At 46.6% G+C, this 23,862-nt stretch overlaps 1 protein-coding gene across 1 annotated transcript in view; it reads right to left on the bottom strand.

The window, feature by feature from the left end:
- WDPCP (WD repeat containing planar cell polarity effector) overlaps nucleotides 1-23,862 on the bottom strand; it is a 162,979-nt gene that overhangs the window by 1,941 nt on the left and 137,176 nt on the right. Inside the window, exons 16-18 of the mRNA XM_074150725.1 lie at nucleotides 16,039-16,174; nucleotides 7,154-7,254; nucleotides 5,249-5,277 (exon numbers count right to left, since the gene is read on the bottom strand). Of these exons, the coding sequence (XP_074006826.1) occupies nucleotides 5,249-5,277; nucleotides 7,154-7,254; nucleotides 16,039-16,174 (266 nt within the window). The remainder of the gene's footprint in view (nucleotides 1-5,248; nucleotides 5,278-7,153; nucleotides 7,255-16,038; nucleotides 16,175-23,862) is intronic.

Raw genomic sequence — 23,862 nt, 5'->3', positions numbered from 1 at the left:
CTGGGAAGTGGTTTGAGATGATGAGAAAGCCTCCCTGCTGTCCCATCCAAACCCCACCGGGTTATTCCAGTGTTGAAACTCGAAGCACGGCTTCACCGCCCAGACTGCTGCTGAAGCATGGTCTTCAAGGAGGTTATGGGTTGCCTCACTCAGCAGCAGCCCTCACGGGGGGGGGGGGGGGGGGGGGGCTGCATGCGTGTGCCTTGGATTTTGGCTGGCTGCAGGCTTTCTGTGGGCTCTCCTTGCCCGCCATCCAAATGGCACTTGTTGGGGGCTCCAAAAAATAAGAAAGACCGTTTTTTTTGCAGTAAAGCCTTGAGGAGCATCAACGGCTGAAAATAAGGGGTGGCTAGAGCTGTGCCAGTGCCTGATGCAGAGGGGTTTCTGCTGGTACTTGCTCTGGGGACCAAGGGAATAGGCACGAAGGTGAATGCAGGCTGGAGAAAAAAAACCCAACACATCATATTTGACCATTTAGAGTTCCAGGTTGTTTGGGTAGGTCCCTGCTGCTCAAGCCTCGGGGTCCTGAGTGCGTCAGATAGGTATCTGACCTGGGTTTTGGGATTTGTGATCTGTGCCTCTGTCTGGGGAGAGGTTAATAAGAATCCAGCTCTGCAGATCTACCCAGTTGCTGCTTTTAAAAATACTTTTTTTTAAAAAAAAAAACAACCTATTTGCAAACCTCTCTGGTCATACTAAAGCAGACTTGGCGGTGTCGCGTGGGAAGTCTGTGATGTGGCATCAAGCTCGTAGAGGTGTTTAATGTTCATCAAAGGCTGAGGAGCGATAATGACTGGAACCCTCTTCTGACACCTGCATCTTTTCGGATGTAGCACCCCGGCAATAAAAGAAGCTGTAATAATTTGATGAGAGCTGATTTTCATAGCGCAGGAAGAGTGCTGTCCAGGAACGGGGGAAGGCAGCGTTGCGGTGCTGCTGCCTATGGTAATGAGCAGCTAGTCATCCAGAGCAGGAAAACATGAATATCCTGACAGGAGAGCATCCACTTGTGCCCTGGAGAGTTCAGATTGTGGGGCTTTGCATGGTAATGATGTGGTCCCGCTCCAGCAGGCGAAGGGAGGAGCGGTATGGGAAGACACACCCTGTAATTGAAAAGCCACTAAGCCATCTCGGACCTGCAGGGCTAGCAGGATGGAGGCAGTGGTTTGCTCCATCTCCCCAGGTCTAAGGCAGAACAGAGGATCCCTTTAGTCTCCTGGAGCGGGAAATACAGAGAAACCTCTTCTCCGCACTGCCGTATCGCTCCCAAGAGGCTACACTTTTTCTCCTGGGAATTATTCTCAAGGCAATTATTCTCAAGAGCATTCTGATCAATGCTTATAAATACTTAAAGGGAGGCTGTCAAGAGGATGGAGCCAATCTTTTTTCAGTGGTGCCCAGTGACAGGACAAGAGGAAATGGGCACAAACTTGAACATAAGAAGTTCCACCTAAAAATGAGGAGGAACTTCTTTACTTTGGGGGTGGCAGAGCCCTGGAAGAGGCTGCCCAGGGAGGTGGTGGAGTCTCCTTCTCTGGAGACATTCAAAACCCACCTGGACATGTTCCTGTGCAACCTGCCCTGGGTGGACCTGCTTTGGCAGGGGGGTTGGACTAGATGATCTCCAGAGGTCTCTTCCAACCCCATATCATTCTGTGATTCTGTGATTCTGTGGCAGGATGAAGGTGGGAAAGGACAAGAGTAGGAGACAGCAGAGCCATGAGGAATTATTTTAAACACCTGTTTTTTCAGGTGGAGACTGCGCAATTCCAGGCTGCGGGAATGGCTATGTGGAAGGACACGCCTGTTGCTCCCTTTCACTGGAAATGCCTTGATTCCCTTGGATGGCATCATACAAAACCTTTCTGGCTGATGATAGGCATTTATCTGAGTGATACTGTGTTAAAGCAACTATTTGGTAGCCACAAGGCACCATTGGCTTCGGCATCTCAAGTGATGAAGAGATCAGTCTCCAGTCCAGAAATGCCAGCGCAGTTGAGATTCACGTTTTTCCAAAGGGTAGAATTTGTAGCGAGGTTGGTGACCAGGGTGTTTGGAGGCTTAGTTTTGCTTATCTAAGGCTGGGTGCTGCTAAATGGAGACTCTTTGAACCAGCCTACAGAGTTTCCTCAAGATTACCCAGTCCCAGAATAACGCAGGCCAGGAGGGACCTCTGGAGATCACCGTGCCCAAAGCAGCAACAGCAGGCTGGGTCTCCAGCAGCATGGTCCTCAGGGCTACCCCCACCCCATCCCCAGCCTTTCCTGGAAGACACGAACACCAAATCCTGACCCCACCAAATGTTGTGGATGTGACGCCCACTTCTCACTTGCTTCTCCCCTGTTGTTTGAAGAGTGGTACCCAATCAAGCCACGTGCAGGGCAAGAAAAAACCGCTGCCTATCTTCACTCCTCCAGCATCTCCCTATGCCATCCCCACCTTCGTCCCCAGTGACAGGATCTCCGGCCACCACTGGTTCCAAAACAGCTTGGCGTTTGTCCTACCTGCAAGCTGAGACCACTGTGGTGGTCCGTCTAGCCCTGGCCCATCATCACCCATGCACCAAAGGGCTGCAGTGGGGACACGTGTGCCCTCTGCTAGTGCAAAGCCACTGGCACTGCTGAGGGGGGAGGACACACGCCAGCAGCCCCTGCAGTAGCACAGTCTTGCCTCTGAGCTGCCTCTTGCGTGCTGTGGGGCTAGGGCTTTCCTCTAGAAAACAAATCTTGTTCAACTGCTTGAGCGTTGTTTGGCTGTGTGACAGCCAGCTGCTCTGGCAGGTGACCGGGAACATTTTGTTGCACGATCTTTACGGTTTCAGGGAGGAGAAGCTTCCTCATAACTGAGAGCAGCAGCAAGCAACGAAGACGTGTGCTGTGATGCACCTATAAAAGATGGGGTCCATGTTGGATACGTCCCCACTGAGGCCTCTGTGGCCATTTGCAGGGGGCATACATCACTTCTGGCTTCGACCTTTCGCCAACGAACTGGCGACGGGGGACAAAGAAAATCCTCCGTCTCCCAATTGCAGAGATCTTCCTGCAGAATTGACTGTGCAAGAAGGGCTGGGTTTTGGGTGTGCTCCCCTTGGCGTGGCACCGAGCCCGGTATTGTGAGGGCTCCCTCTGAAGCAACGTGCGGGAAGTGGTGGTGGAGGGACGCCAGCCTCGGGGGAGCAGGAGGGTGAAAGTGGGACCTCGGGACGGGCTGTCCATCAGATGCTGGTGGCGGTGTCTGAGTGTAGAGCAGCTGCTGCTGATGGTGGATTTGGGTTGGATTTGGGACGGGTTGAATGAAAGCCAGAGCTTGGTCCAGCTGGAAAAGAGCTGCTTTGATTTGCTGGGTGCTTGTTGGTACCCAGTTGCTCCAAGACTTCCATATTTCCACATGCCGTTAAAAGTCGGGGCAGAACGGTGTTGAAAACGTATTCCCAGGAATGCAAAGTTAGTGTTGCCTGGACGGATGGCTTTCCTACTCTGAAAAACCTGGTGTGGGTACCAGACTTCCCCTCACCTAGCAAGTCATTTCCCCCTGCAGCCCAAGCGCTGGTCAGAGCTGCTGCCTCCCGTCCCTCGGTCCCACAACAACCGGAGCGGCTCAGCAAGGGTGGAGGTGTCCCATTTTCCCACGCGCAAGCAGCTCTGCGGCATGTGGGGAAACCAGGGCACCTCCACCAGGGACGCAGAGGTCGTGCTTGTCACCCACCAGCTTTTAGCTCAAGTCTCAGGAACTTTTTGGAACCAAAGGATGCTCTAACTGCTCCCTTGTGTGATGGCAAAGTTTTGCTCCTTGTGTCGCTCCCATTTACAGAGAGTTTGTGCTCATGGATTTTATTGAGATAGCCCAGAGCTTTCAAATGAACTTCTCAGCTTATTAATCCAGCCGCTTTACGTGGGGGCAAGGAGGATTTAACAGGCAGCTTGGGGAAGGAGCAGCAAACTGTTGGATGACCCAGCTGCAAACCCAGGAACGCCACCAACGCCTCCAGACCGTCGCCACTGCTGTATTTTACTTTACTCTGTATCCCCGAGGCCTCCAAAGCCACCCTAAGGCCCCCCTTTGAGTAGGGGGCTCTCCCACCAGCGCGACCCTGCTGCGGTGAACTCCGTCACCTGCTCCCCAGCCTTTCCCCATCCTCCACCCAGGGAGGTTGCAGAGGTGGGGCCGGCGCCTGTTGTTCTCCAGCGCTTCGGGACTGGTAGAACAGCTCTTAGAGCACGATTTTACTTGGCACGGGCTGGCTTTGTAATGAAAGAAATAAATAAGTGCCATCCTGCTCCACTGGGAGGTTGAAGCATTTCCTTTCTTTTTTTTTTTTTTTCTTTTTTTTTTTTTTAATGATCTGTTTGTACCAGCGCCAAACATTGACTACTTTGGCCTCAAAAATAAAAGTTTCAACAAGAACTGTAATTGGGAGGAAGTTAAAATACAGGCACTCTTGTGCCTTTATCCATGCTGCCGTGAGACAGTTTTTCTTTTCTTTTCCTTTCTTTTCTTTTTTTTTTTTTTTCCTTTAAAGTAGGACTGCGTTGGTGCTGCCCGCTGCTGACTCACCAGCTCTGGAGACAGCGTCGCCCTACGTATGTGCTCTATATGCACCCCCACCAACACCCAACCACCCGGGGCACCAAACCAAACCGGGAGGGAACGTCCTCACAGGATACGGTGGGGGGAGCCGATAGATTTGGGGGACAGGGTAGGGTCTCCATGCCTATGTGGAGGTCTTCTCTTCCTCTCCTGCCCTGGCGAGCATCTCACGGGGTGGAAGCGCCCAAGCCGGCGCGGGAGAGGGAGGAGGACATAGGATTGGAGGCTGGCAGTGGGGGAAGGGATGGACCACCTTTTTTGGCAGCACCTTGCAGCTAAATCAGCTTAAAGCAATCATGAAACCATAGGGTAGTATTTCACTCCTCCTTACTGTGGTCTCGCTCTTGAAAGCGCCAATGCGAGCACTGGATGGCTCGTCTAAGACGAACGTGGATGGAGGACAATAAGTTCTTTCTTAGGTCCCTTCCAGCAGGCACCGGATAATAATAATTTTTCACTTTTTATGTGCTGCGCTCAATTCAAAGCCACAGACGAAGCCCTGCTCTAGCCGCATTGCATAGGAGCATTTCTACCAATTTCAGTGAGAGCCCTGCAGGCAGACAGCTTGCAGGGACAGGCTCAGGGAGTTTCAGGAAGCTGCAAAATAGAGTAAATAATAATAAGCAGAAATAAAAAAAAAAAAAAATCAGAAATACATTACCTGCTCTGAAGGAACTGCTCTCAAATTTCCTTCAAAAGAAAAAAAAAAAAGAAAATAAAGATCACCATGTTATTTACATTCCGTTGAACTCACTGAAAAACCCAAACAAGTAAGGGTATGATATTAGGTAACTCTTTCCTTTTTTGATAGGACACAGCTATATTACATCCTGTTATTCAATGGCCGAATTAAAATATTTAATATATTGCTTCTACAAGTCTACACACGTAGGGTGCATATATTTCCTCAAATGCTCCACCAGGTTAAAGCAACTGTGATTTTTTTGTGGATGGGCCAGCGTGGAGACCTAGGGCCGGCGATAAACCGGGGGTTCCCGCAGCATCCCGAACGGGTGCGGAGCGGCTGGGAGAGCGGGATCAACGCGTTGCGAGGGAGTCCTGGCGGCAGCACACCTCTCTGCCCACAGCTGTAGGGTGGTGGAGCTCGCCCTGTGCCTGGGGAGGGTTTTTTGCTGTCAGGTTGCTGCTGGAGGTGCTTGAGGATGAAGGCTTCATGTTGCAGCTTGAGCCGAATTAACAGCTGCCAACATCAAAAAGGAGTCCTGCTGCAGGCAACGTGCTTCTGCCCCTCACTTGGTGCCGTCTGCCGTGTCCTCTGATCCCCAGGCAATGCTGTTTGGGTCAGGGGATGGACAAAAGCCCACGGGAAAGAAAGAAAAGAAATCTCTTTTTTTTTTGGATTTTTGGGGTTTTTTTATGCTTGGATTAATATGTTGGCGGCCCCCTGTGTGATCCCATAAACGGCAGAAGGCAGCGGTGGGGTGGGGGGAGCAGGACGTTTTGATGGTGGCAAGCTGCTGGTTCAGCATCATTGTAACGTCGAAGCTCACCCAGAGCTGGCTTGTTGGAAACCATCCATCTCAGCCCTGGCTGTCAGGACCACAGTTACTGGCTCCATTCCTACAGACCTGTCACTGTAGCGATGGGACACCCGGATGAGGCAGAAGATAAAAATCCTCGTCTCACCCCTTCTGCAAACACTCCTACGTAGCCCCGCCTGGCTGACTTTACAGGACAGCTCTTTAACCATGACTTTCTTGTGCCGGGCTGCTCCTCTGTTATACCGAGGCACTGCTTTGAACGTGCTGTGATGGAGGTCACTGAATGCTGTCAAAGCCAGGCGGTGGTGGCTGTTCGCTCCAGAAGCCCCTGTAAAACGCTGCTTCGTGGGCCACCTAACTGGTAGGGCTCCGTGGCCGGAGGACCTGGCCATCATGCACCAAATAACAACAACCGCTGAAACTAATAAACACTTTGCCTGCCTTCGTTAACTCATGAATAGCGCTGCAAGACAGGGAGATTAATTTGATTGGGTGATTTATTCTACATCGCCAGAGCAGGCAGACGAGTCCCGTGCTGCAGTGCCACTGCCTTATTTGATTTCCTAGAACCAAGTTCTTTTTCAAGGTATAGAACCATAGAATCATAGAATCATTCAGGTTGGAAAAGACCCTTGGGATCATCGAGTCCAACCATCAACCCCACTCTACAAAGTTCTCCCCTACACCATATCCCCCAACACCACATCTAAACGACTCTTAAACACATTGAAGGATGGTGACTCAACCACCTCCCTGGGCAGCCTGTTCCAGTGTCTGACCACTCTCTCTGTGAAGAATTGTTTCCTTATGTCCAGTCTAAACCTACCCTGTTGCAGCTTGAAGCCATTCCCTCTTGTTCTATGGCTATTTGCTTGTGAGAAGAGACCAGCACCAACCTCTTTACAATGTCCTTTCAGGCAGTTGTAGAGAGCGATGAGGTCTTCTCTCAGCCTCCTCTTCCTCAAACTGAACAGTCCCAGCTCCTTCATAAGATTTATTCTCCAATCACCGTTATTTCTAGCTTCATCCCCTTGTGCATACTGGAAAGCAACTCGTTCTCTTACCTCCCCGGCTCCTGGGAAAGGGTTTCTCCACTGGGGAGGTGGTGGGGTTGTCCTCTCCTGGCTTGCCCTTGGTGTCCTCTGCCTGTCCACAACTGGTGGGTCTTTGAAAAGAAAACACAAGTGACGGGAGGGGAGGGACAAGGGCTGAGGAGTTGGGGAGACGCTGCAGAGTGTCTATTTGTTTTCTATCTTTTCAAGTACACAGCAGCCTGTGTAATTCCCTGGCTACAAACCGCAGCTCCTTTTTTATCAGATGCCAGCGTGTTTGTTGACTGAACGTCACTTGGATCACGCGTTTTGGCCGTGTAGCTGCTCCAGCACCATCCTGCCATTCAAAGATGTGGAGCAAAGCTGGTGGGTTTTTGGAGCAATTAAGGTTTTGTTAAGCGGGACAGGGCTGGGGATGTGTGACACGGGCAGCAGGCACCGGGCACGGTGGCAGTGGGGCGGGTGCTGGGAGAGGAGGATGGCAGACCCGAAAGGCAGCACTGATTTTCTGGGATTTTTCCCCTTAAACCCTGTCCCCAGACCACTGCTATCACTGAAATCCAAGTCACGAAGGAGATGCGGGGAGGAAAACACCGGCCATGTGTTACGAAAAATGCAGATGGATTATTTTTTTTATTTTTATTTTTCATAGAATCATAGAATGGTTAGAGTTGGAAGGGACCTTAAAGATCATCGAGTTCCAACCCCCCTGCCATGGGCAGGGACACCTCCACTAGAGCAGGTTGCTCAAAGCCCCATCCAGCCTGGCCTTAAACACTTCCGGGGATGGGGCATCCACAACTTCCCTGGGCAACCTGTTCCAGTGCTTCACCACCCTCACAGGAAAGAATTTCCTCCTGATATCTAATCTAAATCTCCCCTCTTCCAATTTAAAACCATTACCCCTTGTCCTGTCACTACACTTCCTGACAAAGAGTCCCTCTCCAGCTCTCCTGTAGGCTCCCTTCAGATATTGGAAGGCTGCTATGAGGTGTCCCCGGAGCCTTCTCTTCTCCAGGCTGAACAACCCCAGCTCTCTCAGCCTGTCTTCATAGGGGAGGTGCTCCATCCCTCTGATCATCTTCGTGGCCCTCCTCTGGACCCGTTCCAACAGGTCCATGTCCTTCCTGTGTTGAGGACTCCAAAGCTGGACACAGTATTCCAGGTGGGGTCTCAAGAGCGCAGAGTAGAGGGGTAGAATCACCTCCCGCGACCTGCTGCTCCTTATTTTTTTTTAGGTTTTGCTAGTCTCGGTTTCTTCACTCATCATTAATCTCTGCTTATGTAGGCGTATGGAACAGCAACCCATTCACAAGGCAGTGGAACTGGAAAGTTGGAGGTTATCTTGTGCCACCTTGGCTTGCCGACTCGCCACTCGTCCTGCTGTTCCCAAACTGCCGAGTGCCCAGCAAAGTCCCAGGGAGCGTTGCCTTGGGCAAGAAGGAGACAAAACAAACTATACCTCTCAAGCCAGGCCAACTGGGAACCTGTTTGGGGGGTGGGGATTCTCCTCATTTGGGCGGCTTTTCCTCCTCCATGGACATAGTCATGTTTGACACCCAATTTGTTAACTGCCATGGTGCAAAATCTCGCTCGGCTTTGATAGTACAAATAATACATTCCAGGCATAAAATAAAGACCTTTATTACTGATGAGAACGTACATAATTAAAGAAAAAGCTCAGATTTTCCCTGTGCCTTTGTCTCCACACTACCAGCCAAGTGATAGCTACGCCATCAGCTGGGCATCCGTAAAGCAACTCAAAGCAAGTCTCCTCATCAGCTTTCCCGAGACATCTGTAAGCTGCAGTAATGCAACTCTCCCATCACGCTAAGCTTTATTGGTTTAGCAAAAGAAACTAAGAAACTTCATTGGAGACCAGATTATGCCGGTTGCAAAAACGGATGGATTCTTCTGCTCTTCGACCCCATTATCTCCTCTGTAGTGTCTTGATCAGCTTTCTTACACACAGCCCCGGATTCTGCCGAGACCTGCAAATTGCTTTTTTGGCTGCCAAATTGCCATAACCCTTCTATTTTTATGTTTTTAAAAGAGCTTAAACCCCTCCATCCTCTTTGGACGAGTCTTTAAAATTGACCAGTACTGGGAGGATTTCATGTATATCCGAAGGCTTAGAAGAAGACGTTACTTCTACTGAGCTTCTAGTTTTACAGTCAACAGACATGATAAGCCCAGCAGGGATAAAAGGAACTTAACCAGTTCTGTCTAATGCATATAAATCTACCTAAGAGCTCAAGGCCCTGGAAGTACTCAATGTGCTACATTTATCTGAGTCTAAGATACAGAAATGGGTCTTCAGCCCACATGCCACATGTCCCATTTTGATGCCAACTTAATATGAATTAAGAGACTGAGATGAATAAACAAGGTCAGTCTGGGCTGGGCCAAGTTGAATCAATGTAGAATAATTGTCAGTATTTTCTGTCAGCAACGCTGGTTTATCTTGGCTCGGGATTCTCGGCGCTCTAGATTATAAAATGTTTTCAGTGGAACAGTTGGCAGGCATTTTATTGATTTTTCTTTGTTTTGTGAATGCTGGAAAAATTTCCATTAAGTATACGTGCTGGTCATGTGACGAAACCAAATTGCTTTTTCAAACTTTTCTTTCTTCAAGTGTGCTAATGTGTTAATACATTAGCAATCTAATTTAATCAAGAGGACCTTTGCCTGGAATCAAGAGGCACCACCATGATGCATCTTGAGTACTTACAGGCTAATAAGAGTTAATTTTGTATTTTCAAGGTGCTGTTCGCACACTGACTGATTAATTTGCCCAACAAACCAAAATTGCTAGGACGGATAGAGCAGTTTGTAGGATTATACCCGTGATTTTTTCCCAGCCTATGTTCCTGCTATTTTAAGACCAGGTTTGCTTCCTGGTTAAAGAGGATTTTTGAAAGAGAATTGGTGGCGGAAGAATAAACAGAAGGCCGTAATGGTGGTGAATACTTATTTTTCTTTAATTGCACAAAACAGTGGAGTAAGCATAAGAAATCTGTTTAATGGTTGTTTTTTTTACGTGACACGCAGAAGGGGATACAATGGGATAATTCTAATTCTCTCTCCCTATACGCTGATTTAATAGCCATCGTATACAGATATGAAAGACTGTCATGCAGCTTTCTCTTGATGCTTCCTGAGGTTTGATCAGTGATGCTACAGATTCAAAATATACAAACATGCTTCTGAACTTAAATAAAAACCTTGAAGAACCATAGAAATATGTGTATTTTTAAGAATATAAGCAACAGGAAAGTTTTATGATAAAAATCACTGTGATGATATATACTTTTGCCTTCTGTCCTAATCACTTGTATTAAAATAAGAGATATCCTAATTAAAAGAGTAGTTCTGGTTGAGGGGATGGGGACAAGGCAGATGGATAAATAAGCTTAAAAAAACACCAAACAAACCCCAACCCAGCTTCACACACATCCTGACACTACCATCAAATGCAAGATATTTAAACCCACAATGTGCTATGGTAAGGAAGCAGAATGACACACCTACGGGGTGAAAACCCACACCCCAGTTCCCAGAGCCAGTGGCAGAGGAGTGACTACGGCTACAGCTCCGTGCTGACTCTTATGTGCCAGACTGGTCTAATGGGGGTGGAACTCAATGGTTTTTAAGGTCCCTTCCAACCCAAACCATTCTATGATTCTGTGACTCTGGCCTGGTCACAGGCACTCACTAGTTGACTCATACAGACATAAGTTGTCCCACAGGGAGTCCATCGGTACCTTTAACACGTGTCCGAGAGGATGAGTATGTTATCTCGGTCCTCTGAGCAACAGCCTCCCTGCCTTCTGAAACTATTTTCCTCATTTACAGGCAGCAAAAAGGTTACACAGATCAAAACATTTCCATAAGTAAATACCACGAGTACTGAGAGGACAAGAACTACAACATCTGTAGCTATGCTATAACATCTGACACTTGGATGGAGAGAATGGCCATGGTCAATGGGGAACGAAAGCCAGAGATGAGAGCTTTGTCTTGTAAAATTATTCACTGAACTGTGCATTGTTAGTGGTATTTAACTGTCCTGTTCATGTTAGAGTGAAAGAAATCACGCAGCAAATAAAATGCCTCTATCTGGAGTGTTTTCCTGAAATCTTTATTGCCTATAACTTACTCTGTGCATGTGCGTGTGTGTGTGTGTGCGGTTCAGAAAGTCGACTACAGTTCTCCACTAACAGCCACACTATTGCTATGTTCACAAAATGCCATGGAGGTAAGCCAATTTTGCCTGTCTGTAAAGCATACTTTAGTCTCCCACCTACGTTCTCTGCTCTCTGACTGTTGAAAAGAGAAGCCAGACTTCGCCTAGAACAAGTTCTCGGAGAAATAAACCCTTTTATTGTGTGATCATTTATGAGTTTTTATGAGTGATCATTTATGAGTGATCATTTTGGTTCCAGCCTTTTCTGTGCCCATCTGCATCCCAGGCTACGGCTTTCCTTGTTGGGCAGGGCAGCAAAGGAGACGATGATGCAAAGAGTTAATTGAAGTGATTTGTTCATCGTGCAGCCTGAAAATTGGGCTTCTCTTACACATATGCAGATGTTAGGCTCCCTGAAGGGTGTCAGTAACAAGGTTTATTAAGTAAGTTAAACAGAAATGTCTTCCGCTAGCCTTCACAGATCGCCCAGGACTTCTGCTTAGGTGTAATTCATGAGATGGGACACCTCAGCTGTCCCAAAACAAAAGGTTCTGTCAAAGCTGAAATACAGGAAAGAAAGAAGTGCAGGTATGTGCTAGAGATAAACTTCCAGAAACTTGGGTGAGATCTAGATTTGGGACAGTATCTGGGTCTGACAGGGGTTGCAGTGCTAGAAATGCAGTAATGTAGGTTCATGGGTTTGCTGGGACTTGCTGGTACAAAGATGTAAAGCCAAGGCAGATGAACCTTCTGGGACACTCTGGGAAAGACCAAAGAGCAGCCATCAAGCACTGCTCTAGCTGAACACCTGCAAAGTCCTGTCATGGTGTCTTACAGAGGTTAGGGGAACCACTGCTACCCTGGAGACAGCAGAGCGTGGGAGTGCTGTCATGTATACTTGAATTCATGCAGGCCAAGTGCACATGAGCAGTGCTACTGGCTTCATCTGACTTGCAATTTACTTGTGTAGATAAGGTTGTAGGGTTTTTATTGCAAGACTCATGACTGAACACCGAGGGTTGACTTGCAATCAACGGATTGTTGGTTGGAAGGGAGCTCTGGAGGTCATCCTGCCCAATCCTCTTCTCAAAGCAGATTCAACTGTTAAGTTAGACCCAACTTCAAGGTTGCTTCGGCTCAGGTCTGTGACACAGTGGGGACTTGTGATGGACAACAGCAGAAATGAACCATCAGCACTGGCAAGCATCCAGAGAGAGCAACTTGGAGCAATGCTCAGGAATCCAGATCTGAGTGGACTCTTGTCATATCACCAGAAAGGACTGTATCTGCTGTAGGAAGTCACAACATGCCAGCATGCAGAGGAAGGAAGCAAACAAAAGCTATAGACTAACTTTGCTCCCCAAACTACAAATCAAGTCTTCAGAGACAATATCTCATGGATTTAAATGAGGAGGTAAATCAACAAGTTGCCTACAGTAATCCATATAAAGCGTGGCTGAAGTGACTGGGCCAAGACAAGAGGCTGTATTGTGCATGGGGTTAGAGAACAGAGAAGAATAGTAGCAAATCTATTACAAAAATAGAATTTTTCTTCTTTTGTTTTTCTTGAGGGGGAAAGACTTCAGAAGTAAATAGGAAATGATTCAGGATGTACATTTATCTCACTGGTGAGCAGAATATATAAACACCGAAGACTAGCGTTAAACAGCATGAAAAATGGAGAAAGTCAATAATGAAACAAAAAATGACCAAGCTAACGAACAACGAAGGGCCTTTACAGGAAGGAGAATGTGTCCCGATTATTGATTTTGAAACTGCAGGTAGTGGTTGGAGGCTGGGAAGAAGTGGACAGTGGAAATGTCAGATATGAATTTGTGATGTGGGAAATCGGTTAGAATAATAATGTTGCTGTGCTCTTACTAAGAAGCTCAGCTGTAAGCACTATACAGCTGCGATTTCATAAACTTCCCTGCATTTTAGTAAGGCAGCAGCTTTGCCATTTTTCAAGTGTATTCACTGAAGCAGCAGAAAGCAAATATGATTTAATTTTGGGCTCACATGTTGGATCAATGTAAAGAAATTTCCTCAAGTGCTGCGTAACCATTTACCCATTATAAACTATGTCCTCTGCTGATGTCTCAGATTAGGCAGCCAAATCTCTAGTATAAAACAGAATAGAGTACCGTAGAGTAGAGTAGAATAGAATAGAATAGAATAGAATAGAATGGAATAGAATAATTTCAGTTGGAAGGGACCTACGATCATCTCACGCAACTGCCTGACCAATTCAGGGCTGACCAAAAGTTGAAGCATGTTATTAAGGGCATTGTCCAAATGCCTCTTAAACACTAACAGGCACTGGGCATCAACAACCTCTCCAGGAAGCCTGTTCCAGTGTTTGACCACCCTCTCGGTAAAGAAATGCTTCCTAATGTCCATTCTGAACCTTCCCTGGTGCAGCTGTGGACCCTTCCCACACATCCTGTCCCTGGATTTATACCTGTGCCCAGCATTATTCCCTCCTGGGTGCAGAATCCAATATTTCATCTCACTAATCACAGCCCAATGCTCCAATAGTGGCCAGAGAGAAGAAGCACTGTGACGTCCGCAAACTCGGAACGTCCCTGTTGATGCAGGTTCCGAACACTCAAACCCTTCCTTCCCCTACACGAATTTCTCCACGTGAAGAAGTCTGACGCAGACGTGGCAGGAGAAGCATTATAGAAAACAAACTCTGTGAAAATGGAGGCAAAACACGCGCCACAGTTACGTGCTTGTAACCGTCTGTGTTGGTTTTCTTTTTTTTTTTTCTTTTTTCAGAGAAGAGGTTGTTGGAGTCACCTGTGCCTCAGGAGGTGACCTTCCCAGCCAGCTGGCGCTGTCACAGGGAGCGCCTTCAAAAACTCCAGTTCGTGTTGGCAGGCTTCGAGTGGCGGGGGGCCAGCCAGGGGAGACGGGAGAAGTTTTTCTTTCACAGCTCCGCAAGAGGCAACTAAAAAAAAAAAATAAATCTCTGGGGGCTGCCGGGGGAGGTCAGTTTGCAGGCAGCGTGTGCCAGCAGGTGGAGGAGCCGGTGGCGAGGGTGGGAGCCGGCTTGATACTCACCAGACTTGGTGAGAGGCAAACAAAAGCCTCGGGAAATCCTAGCAGTTTCTGCAGCGGTGGCAAGGAGCCGCCGGTGAGGCTCGGCAGCTTTTGGTGACCCACCTGGGGCTGGCACCGGGGAAGGCGGTCAAGCCGGGGAGCCCGGGAGCAGGAGTGAAGCTGAACTCTGCAATCTCTCTCCCGAGACGCCTGACAGAGGCAGAGGCGGCTCTGCCAGAGATGTGTGAGTCATAGCAGCCTCCCAAAGGGAGAAGGTGAGCTGAAGGGAGGACAGGGTGTTTATACCTTCAGATCAGGGGCATGTTGGGATTAGTCTCTGCTCTAGCGCCTCTGTTAAAGGAGCTCCTTTTATTGGAGCGCTTGGAAAGTCCCCTGTAGTCAGTAAGAGTCTCCAGCCTGATCTTGCTGTCTTTATTACTTGCCCATGTCAATACAGTGCTATCTCCACCCCCGAAGTTAAGAGAGAATAATTGTGCGCTATATTTTTAAAAGCAGGTCCGATCTCCAAATCCATGAGATACCTCTGAAAGCCTTAAACTGTGTCCTGTATCCTAAAAATTGTAGGCTATGTATAAAATAAATATTTCGCTAGTGGTGTGCAGCTGGCATAATGGATAGTATATCTAATACTGCAAAAGCTCCATCTCTTCATGTGAAGAAGGACAGAAAACTAGGTAATATCCAGCTTTCCAGAAGGAGAAAGAAATGTGTTGCTTGCCCCCATGAAGAGTGGTCGGCACAGTTATATACAAACATATACAAGTTGTATATATAACAAAGGTTATATATAGAGGTTAGGATGATTTGTCAATGTGGAAGTTCAACATTGCGCTCACACTAGATTTACTAAAGATGTTTCTACATACAGGAGGCATAGAAAATAAAAATAAATGCACTTATATGCTCATCGGGAACAAATAAATTGTTTCTTTTCTGTCAAGAACACATGAAGAAAAAGCAACGCTTTTCAAATCTTTGCCGAAGAGCTGTTTCATTGCAATTTCCCATCCGCTGCAAGGTGGTGTGCTGGTTCACTACCAACAAAAGCATATACACACTTCTTGAAAAAAAACCACAGTTGTCAGACCTGTTGTTTCTCTCCTAAGGGGTAAGTTCCGGGTTTTAATCAACTTTGGAAGAAGTGCGCTCCTGAAAGATCATGGCTGATCAGGGATGCTGATCACAGGCTGGTGATAGGCTCCCAGAAAGCTGTGCAGATCATGCCAGGTTTTTAAAAGCTCTGTTTGTTAATTTGATGCACTTCCATTCCTGTATTTCTCTCTTCTGCACATTCATCAAAGAAGGTTGCATTTGCCCAATTGTTTTAATTTGAAAATGGTTCTGCTAGTGCATGTTAAATGCTTGCAAACTGTCTGTTTCTGGAGATTGCTTTGTGTCCATACGTGTCCTTCTGGCTTCCAAATTTCCCTTAGCTCCCGCTTAGCGTCTTAATGTTTTATTCTGTTTGTGGTCATGACGCAGATGACAATTGAGGTTGTTGGGAAAGTTCAGAATATCAAGCATACATTTCAGAAGCATTTTAGTTAATTATTCCTCCCTTCCCTTCCATTTTCTGTTATGGAAATAGAGGATTTTCCTTGGCCTTTGACAGAGAGGCAAGTTGCCCCCTGTGCCCTTTCCTCACCTGTGGGTGCAGCTCCGTGCTGGTGGTCCGAGGGCTGGACCGGGAGCAGGCGGGTCGTGGTCTCCTCCCTGCTTTGAAGGTCGGTCGATGAAAGCTTCGCCAGACGCATCTTCTTCGTCTGACTGCCCCAGAAGTTCTGTTAAGATGAATCAAGATATGGAATCAGGCTTACTTAGCGTAAAAGTACTGATCAAGTTGCCAACTGTTTGCCTTAGATGTCAAGAAGGACATGGGTGTCCTCTCTTGTAATGGATCAAATCAAATGGAAAACCCTATGCTTACATAGCTTTCACTCTTGACTTTTCCCCTTGAAAAGAAGGCCAAGCACTGAACGGTCAGCAACAATAACACGCCCAAGAGCTTTTGGAAGGGAGTGAGTGAGTGCATGTTGGCTTTAGCTAGTGAGGAGGAACTGTCAACTACAGAAGGTCTAGCTGGCTGCCAAAGGCTGCTGCATGGGAGTATGTCACTGGTGCCGTACGGATCAAAGCCTTATCAATTGGACCCTTTCCCCACAAGAGTATGTGTAACTCCTTCCTTTAAAAATAAAGACTTTCCTTAGCTTTGTTTCAAAATATTTTGGTTCACAATCAAGACCTGAAGTCTTCAAGTAAGTGAAGGCGGGGGCCTCCAATTCCCAAGTTCCACTTTGAGCCCTCTGGGGAAGGAAATTGCTTGAAAATACCCAAACCACTTAAAAATACAGAGGAGGAACTGCATATTCTAGGTGTGAGACTTAAAATAAATAAATAAAAAATTTAATCAACCCCCAGGCTAGCAGAGTTTGGATTAAGGAAAAAAAATCCTGTTACAGATAAAGACTTTAAAAGATTTTTCTCAAAATCATAAGACCCTTTTGCGTTTTGGGTTTTTTTTTTTTTTAATCCTGTTTTTCTCCCCTTGTTCTCTGCCTTCCCGGGTCCTGTACAAGCTAATCTGCACGATACCCATGGCAACACCATGGGCAGTGCGAAGAATATAATGCTCTTGCAAGCATACTGCTAGTTTACATTTTGGCCGGAGACCCAGAATGCTCAGGAGGGCAAATCTACTTGTAAGCGTTGCTGAATCTCCGAGTCCTAAACAGCTAACACCGTAAGATTGCTGCGGACTATTTTTACTCTTCATGCTACCTAAATATTATTAGCATCTGCGGTGCGGGAGAGGGTGAAATGTGGCAACCAATTTGGCTTTCTTAGGCAACTGATGCTCTCTGCCTGGGCTGCTGTTTCCCACACATGGAGAATCACTGAAAACAACCAACTTGGTCAGGGGCAACACACCTCCAAGGATGCACATCGTGTTGCAATAAATAAAGGAGATAAACCGGCCCTGGTGCAACTTCTTCTCTACCTTGAATAAAAAAATTCCAAAGAGAAAAATAGGAGGAGAAAATAAAGTTGTACAAGCAATGCTCTATATGTCTAGAAAAACTCATCAAGGACAAGTAAAGTAGGTTTCTCTGGAGATCTCTCCTTGGAGCCTGTTGCAGAGTCGGGCAGCCAAGAGAAGGAGGGGAGCAATATGGAGAACTTAATAAGGCACAGGAGGAACTGCTTTGGATATGCACGAAGAACTCTGGAATAGGGCTTAAACAAAGTTCCTGTTGATGTGTGTGTAGGCAAAATCCAGCACAGCTCTCGTGGGACAAACTTTGGTAGCCTCTGCGCGGGGAAGTGGCTCTCACTACCGTGCTTCCACCTGTGAACCTAGGCTTTGGTCCTGAAGAACCTCACTCTTCAGTTGGCCGTAGCTTTTTAAGAGGGAAATGTTAAAGCTGTTAGTTTTCTAAATGCCAAAGCTAAGATGTACAGTGTGAGTCAAGCTGGTGTTAATTCATACTTTTTTTTTCTTTTTCACCTACTCAGCAATGTCTAAGGCCTACATAACTTATCCCCTTAAAGTTACAGTCTTTCACCAATACATTGATGTCCATGGCTTCTCCTTAGACACCAGCTCCAAGGAGCGGTGGCATCGACTTTTCAGAACGTAAAACCCTGAGAGATGCTGAGAGAGGACTGTGCACTGGGAAAGGAAACAAAACAGGATTGGGTCAGCTTTGTCTTAATCTCTTTCCACCATACCATTAATGCTCATTTTCTCGTACCTGCTGGGAACCAGATCTGAATAAATCATAGAATGATAGAATCATTCAGGTTGGAAAAGACCCTCGGGATCATCGAGTCCAACCATCAACCCTACTCTACAAAGTTCTCCCCTACACCATATCCCCCAACACCACTCTTAAACACGTTCAGAGATGGTGACTCAACCACCTCCCTGGGCAGCCTGTTCCAGTGTCACAGCCCTCTCACGTCGACCAGTGTAATTCATGCGTGTGCTCTGGGTGGGACCCAGCAGCTTTGTAACATGGAGTGGGCTGCAATTTGGATGTATCCAGTCCTCGCGTGGCGCATTTCTAATATATGAACGCTACGAGCAATGACAACCACGGCCGCTGGCTGGATGCAGCAGGGTTAGACCTTGTTAAATAACGCTACTGGATCCATAGGAACCTCCTGGAAAAGAGAGCAGTCGGTCATACGCAAGCACACTTGTGGCTAAAACTGGGGGGGTGAGGAGGGCTCTTACCCACGGGAGCGCAAGTAGATTTCTTTGCGCTTTCATATCTAAATTACATATCTGGAACTGACCTCGAGTCAGGAGGATTGAACCTATTCTAGCCCGGATACCCAGCTGCAGTGTTGCAGTAGAATGTTAGATAGGATCAGATGCCAGGAGCAGTTCAAAGCCACAAACCCATCTGATAGGAGCTCTAGAGTAAAGAAATAAACATTTCTGTTGTGGGACATTGGACTGCGTTCCCTGTGAGAAGTGCTACAGCAGGAAAAACAAACGCGCAAGGAACGCTGTTTAAACAACACAGCCCTTCCCAAACCAGAGGCAATATATCCCACATTTAATTAAAAAGGGAAGGCTTTTGGCAACAACGCCATAGAGGTGGAAGAGAGCAGTGGTCCTCACACCTAGATGAGGGCTCGGGCTGGGCTTTGGGGCTTGATAAAGACTTGACTTTGTGCTGACATTGAAGGTATCAGAAGGGGCACCTGAGAGGTTGCATTCAGGTAATCTGGGATCTTCCTTTGGCTTATTGCACAAAAAACTCCTGCTGGTTTTCATTCTAACCCAGCATTTGCTTATCACGTTAGGATCTGAGGTTTTGAATCTGAATTTTAATTTTAAAAACTTGAGAGTTGGTATTGTGTCTAACGTCATTTCATCATTACAGTTATTTATCAGATGCAATAATAGGAATTATATGGTGCTAATAACCTTTCACTGAATTTCACTGAATTTTTTTAGAGTTGGAAGGGACCGTATAGATCATCTAGTCCAACTCCCCTGCTGAAGCAGGATTGCTTAGAGAATGCTACTCAGGACTGCATCCAGGCGGGTCTTGAAAATCTCCAAAGAAGGGGACTCCACAACCTCCCTGGGCAGCCTGTTCCAGGGCTCTGGCACCCTCACCGTGAAGAAATTCTTTCTCATATTCAAGTGGAACCTGCTATGTTCCAACTTGTGCCCGTTGCCCCTTGTCCTCTCACTGGGAACCGCTGAAAAGAGTCTGGCTCCCTCCTCCTTCAACCCACCCTTGAGATACTTATAGGCATTAATAAGGTCTCCCCTCAGCCTTCTCTTCTCCAGGCTAAAGAGTCCCAGCTCTCTCAGCCTTTCTTCATAAGGGAGATGCTCCAATCCCTTCATCATCTTTGTTGTCCTTCACTGGACTCTTTCCAGTAGTTCCCTATCCCTCTTGAATTGGGGAGCCCAGAACTGGATGCAGTATTCCAGTTGTGGCCTCACCAGTGCAGAGTAGAGGGGGAGAATGACTTCCCTCGACCTACTAGCCACACTCTTCCCTATGCAGCCCAGGATTCCGTTGGCCTTCCTGGCCACAAGAGCACACTGCTTGCTCATTGTCATTTTGCTGTCTACCAGGACTCCCAGATCTTTCTCTTCGGAGCTTGGCTCCAGCAGGTCCACGCCTAACCTGTATTGGTGCCTGACATTTTTCTTGCCCAGGTGTAGCACCTTACACTTTTCCCTGTTGAACCTCATGAGGTTCTTCCTTGCCCAGCTCTCCAGCCTGTCCAGGTCTCTCTGGATGGCAGCACGGCCCTCCGGGGTGTCAGCCACCCCACCCAACTTGGTATCATCAGCAAACTTACTGAGGATACACTCGGTCCCCTCGTCCAGGTCACTGATGAATATGTTGAACAGGACTGGACCAAGTATTGACCCCTGGGGGACACCACTGGTTACAGGCCTCCAGCTTGAACCTACTCCATTAATCATTACCCTTTGGGTCCTGTCACAGAGCCAGTTCTCAATCCACCTCACTGTCCCCTCATCCAGCCCACACTTCCTTAGTTTTCCAATGAGGATGTTATGGAAGACAGTGTCAAAAGCCTTGCTGAAGTCAAGGTAGATGACATCTGCTGCCCTCCCCTCATCCAGCCAACCAGTTATGGCATCATAGAAAGCTATGAGATTGATCAAGCATGATATCTAAAAAAATCCCATTTGTCGTGATCGATATTAGGATCATATACACACACACCCACACAAGGCACATTCTGCATTTCCAAAATTTGCTGATAGTAGCTATTGCTACGTCTACTGCCTGTCTGAAACAGCCATATATATTTCTTTGCAAGCCCACTACAAGTTTTCCTGTGCTTTAACGAGCAGGATGCTCTCCGAATGCTGGATGCAGGTGACGGGATCTGACGCCTTCCCTGCTCGTATGTGTGTCATTCCCTTTGGGATTTGTGTCTGCAAATCCAAAGCTGTTTCCATTCTCCAGTATCCTCCACCGGACTTTCAAGGATAAAAAAAAAATGCATTATAAAACATGCAATCCCACGGTAAAATGAAAATCTTGTTTTAATATTGTTTGCAAAATTGACAGCTCTACTTACCAGAAGCCATTAAATTATTTACAAAGTAGCAGCTGCTCTCGTAAAAAATATAGCCCTTTTTGGGCATGAAAAATAAACTAGTTGATAAGCCAGAGATAAGTCATTTGACTTCTTCTTTGTGTGCCCGGCATGGTATGCAGAGCCAATTCTGCACAATCTGATGTTTACAGAGCAATCGTAATGTACGACCTCCTTTAGGCAACAGGGACACAAGAAGCCTTTAAAACGCTGAAGCAAGCATTTAATCAGAACTCTTCATGCTGATCTTTGAAAAATTCAATAAGTTCAAAAAATGTAACTCCTTCTAAAGATAAAATATCAGATTTTTGCTTCAGGAGTTGCAAATATATCCCAATGAACTCCCAGTGAACCATACAGACTTCAGACATACTGCTCTTTTTTTTTTTTTTTTCTAAAAAAAGAAGCAAATAGTGGAGTTTCTCTGAGAGAAACAAATCAAGGTTCTGAAGAAATGCAAATGGTTAAGCAAAGCAAGTGCCATAAAATAGTATAGTTTAGTAATAACCCAAACAATCACACTTTTTAAGGCATTTAAACAAAGGATTTTTTTTTTTACCGAAATAGCTATTTCCATGTGAATAAATTCATATCTCCTTGTGTTATGCATTAACTTCTTTCTTTTTTATTATTATTATTTGTTTTGACCTATCGAAATCGAGCTCTCATGCTTTTGTGAGGTGTTTTGTTTGTTTTGTTTTGTTTTGTTTTCTTTTAAACTGCTGCAGGAGGAGTGATGTTGAGCATCTCACGCATTATCAACTTGCTCCACCTTAACTCCATCCCAGGTTTTCTCCAACTACATGAAGGTATTTCCAAAGCCACTGGGCAAAATTCTTCTGGTATCGAAATTAGTGGGAACTTCCATTGCTGACTTGAGTGTGGTCAGCTCTTTTTTTTTCTGGCTACAACTGGTTTCCTGAAAATGTCTTTCTAAATGAACAGATTCTAATAAAATCATTTAGTTTCAACAAAGTCCTGCACGGAAGCCACTCAGCTTTGTTTGTGTGTGTGTAGAAACACAACTCTACACTCCACTTCTTTTGGTCCAGCTTTCCATGGCTTCTTATTTTTAGATTATTTTTGTCTTGTTTTGTTAATTCCCAGTGTTGACATGTTTTCATTTGACAAATATAAATTGTTGAAATATTGTTTTTATAGTACTTGAGAGCAGCTCTTAGTGCCGAGAGAGCTGGAAAAGGTACATTAAATCAGTATATCTCCCATTTGTGTTGTAATTTAACAATTTGATACCTGAGAAGATAAGGCACTTCAATCACTACTAAGTAGAAGCAACCCTTAATGGTAACATAACATGTCATTATTTCACTCGTTGGCTATTAGGCATATTAGCAGCAGCAAAACTGTTTCAGTGGGCGTGCCAGGAAATTTAAGAATTAAAAGTTTTGTGATAAAACTAAATAAGTAGTTAACATTTATGAACAACTCCCTTTTTTTTTTGCGCGTGTGTGTCTGTAGCGTAGACAGTTATATTTGGCTTAGCAGTCTTCTGCCCCTTGCAGTGAAACCTGGCTTTAAAACTTCCTGCAAATGGAAGTGCCAAGTCTTTGCTAGCTCCAGCTGAGATTCCAATCTCTGCTCCTCATTTGCTCTGCTAGAGTCATGCACAAAATTAAGTTAACCACTATATAGACTGAATAGTTCCCTTTTAGATCTCCCTGGAGCCTAAGTAATCAGGTTCCTTAGGAACTAAAACAATTCTTTAATTTTTTTACGAAAAGGTGTGTCTCGCAGGATGATCCAGATGTGGTAGTACCAAGCTGTGGAGGGTTGCCAGCTGAGAGAGAAGCGAATAACCAAGGACTTGCTTCAATTTCAGGCCCTTTCTCTTCAAAGCCTTGAGCAGCGTCCCGGCCGCAGAGATCCCGCACCTCTCGATTTTATTGGGTTTCCCAAACTGTGGCGAAGTTTGCCTCGCAACCCTGGCAGCGGGCAGGCGGCTCTCCTCCCAGCTGGGCTGGGGTGCCAAGGCTCGGGATGAGCAATCCACGGCGGCTCTTGCTCAGTAATTACAGCAGGCACAGGAGGGAGGACATTCCTGGTGACTAGGCATTTTCTTTGTTTGGTAAGTGGTACTTTAGACCAGGTCTTTTTTTTTTTTTGTTTGTTTCCTTTTTTAAGTGATTATCTAGAAATACCTGTTCTAAAGGAAAGCTGGGCACAAGCTCTGCTAGCGCTGATGTTCCCATTGTCTGGGGGTGAAGGCTGCAGCAGTGGGAAGCCATGGGTGCGTGCTCCAGAGCATCCCAGCGAAAAAGCATTCAGGGAAGACCTGATTATTCCTAAGTGATGCTGTAGAGACTCCACAGAGACAGAAGTGCCTCCGGCATTGCAAGCCCCAACCCACAGCGGGCAAAGCCGGCGCTGCCGAACGTGCGTGTTCCTTCAGCTGCTCTCTGTGACGCCCGTGTGCTGGGCACACCCTCTGGTTGGCACTTCCAGCCCAAGGACCAGCCTCTCTGCCCCCGGCTCCTGCCCGCCGGGCATCCAGAGCAGGGAGATGTGCCGGCCGGACCGGAGGCAGGCAGGCTCAAGGGAAGAAGAAAACCATTTTGGGGGGGGGGAAGGGGGGGGGGACTGTTAATTGAAAGAGAAGTACATCTGCAAACCTAAAGGTGCCGCATGAAGCCTGCAATGAAACGCTGCCAGCTGGCACCTGGCCAAACTGATAAAGCAGAAAAGAAATTGAGGGTTAAATGTTTTGGATGCTGAAGCCTTGAAGTTCAAAGAGGAGCTTGAGAAAACTCCCAGCCACCAAGTCCATATAAAGAGGCTCTAGGCAAACACAAGCCTTCTGCAGCACAGCTTCATCCCAAACAGAGTTTCCAAAAGGTGATGGTTT

Source organism: Numenius arquata, chromosome 7 (genome assembly GCF_964106895.1).
Source record: "Numenius arquata chromosome 7, bNumArq3.hap1.1, whole genome shotgun sequence".
Lineage (NCBI taxonomy): Eukaryota > Metazoa > Chordata > Aves > Charadriiformes > Scolopacidae > Numenius > Numenius arquata.
This window is presented reverse-complemented; position numbering and strand designations above follow the sequence as displayed.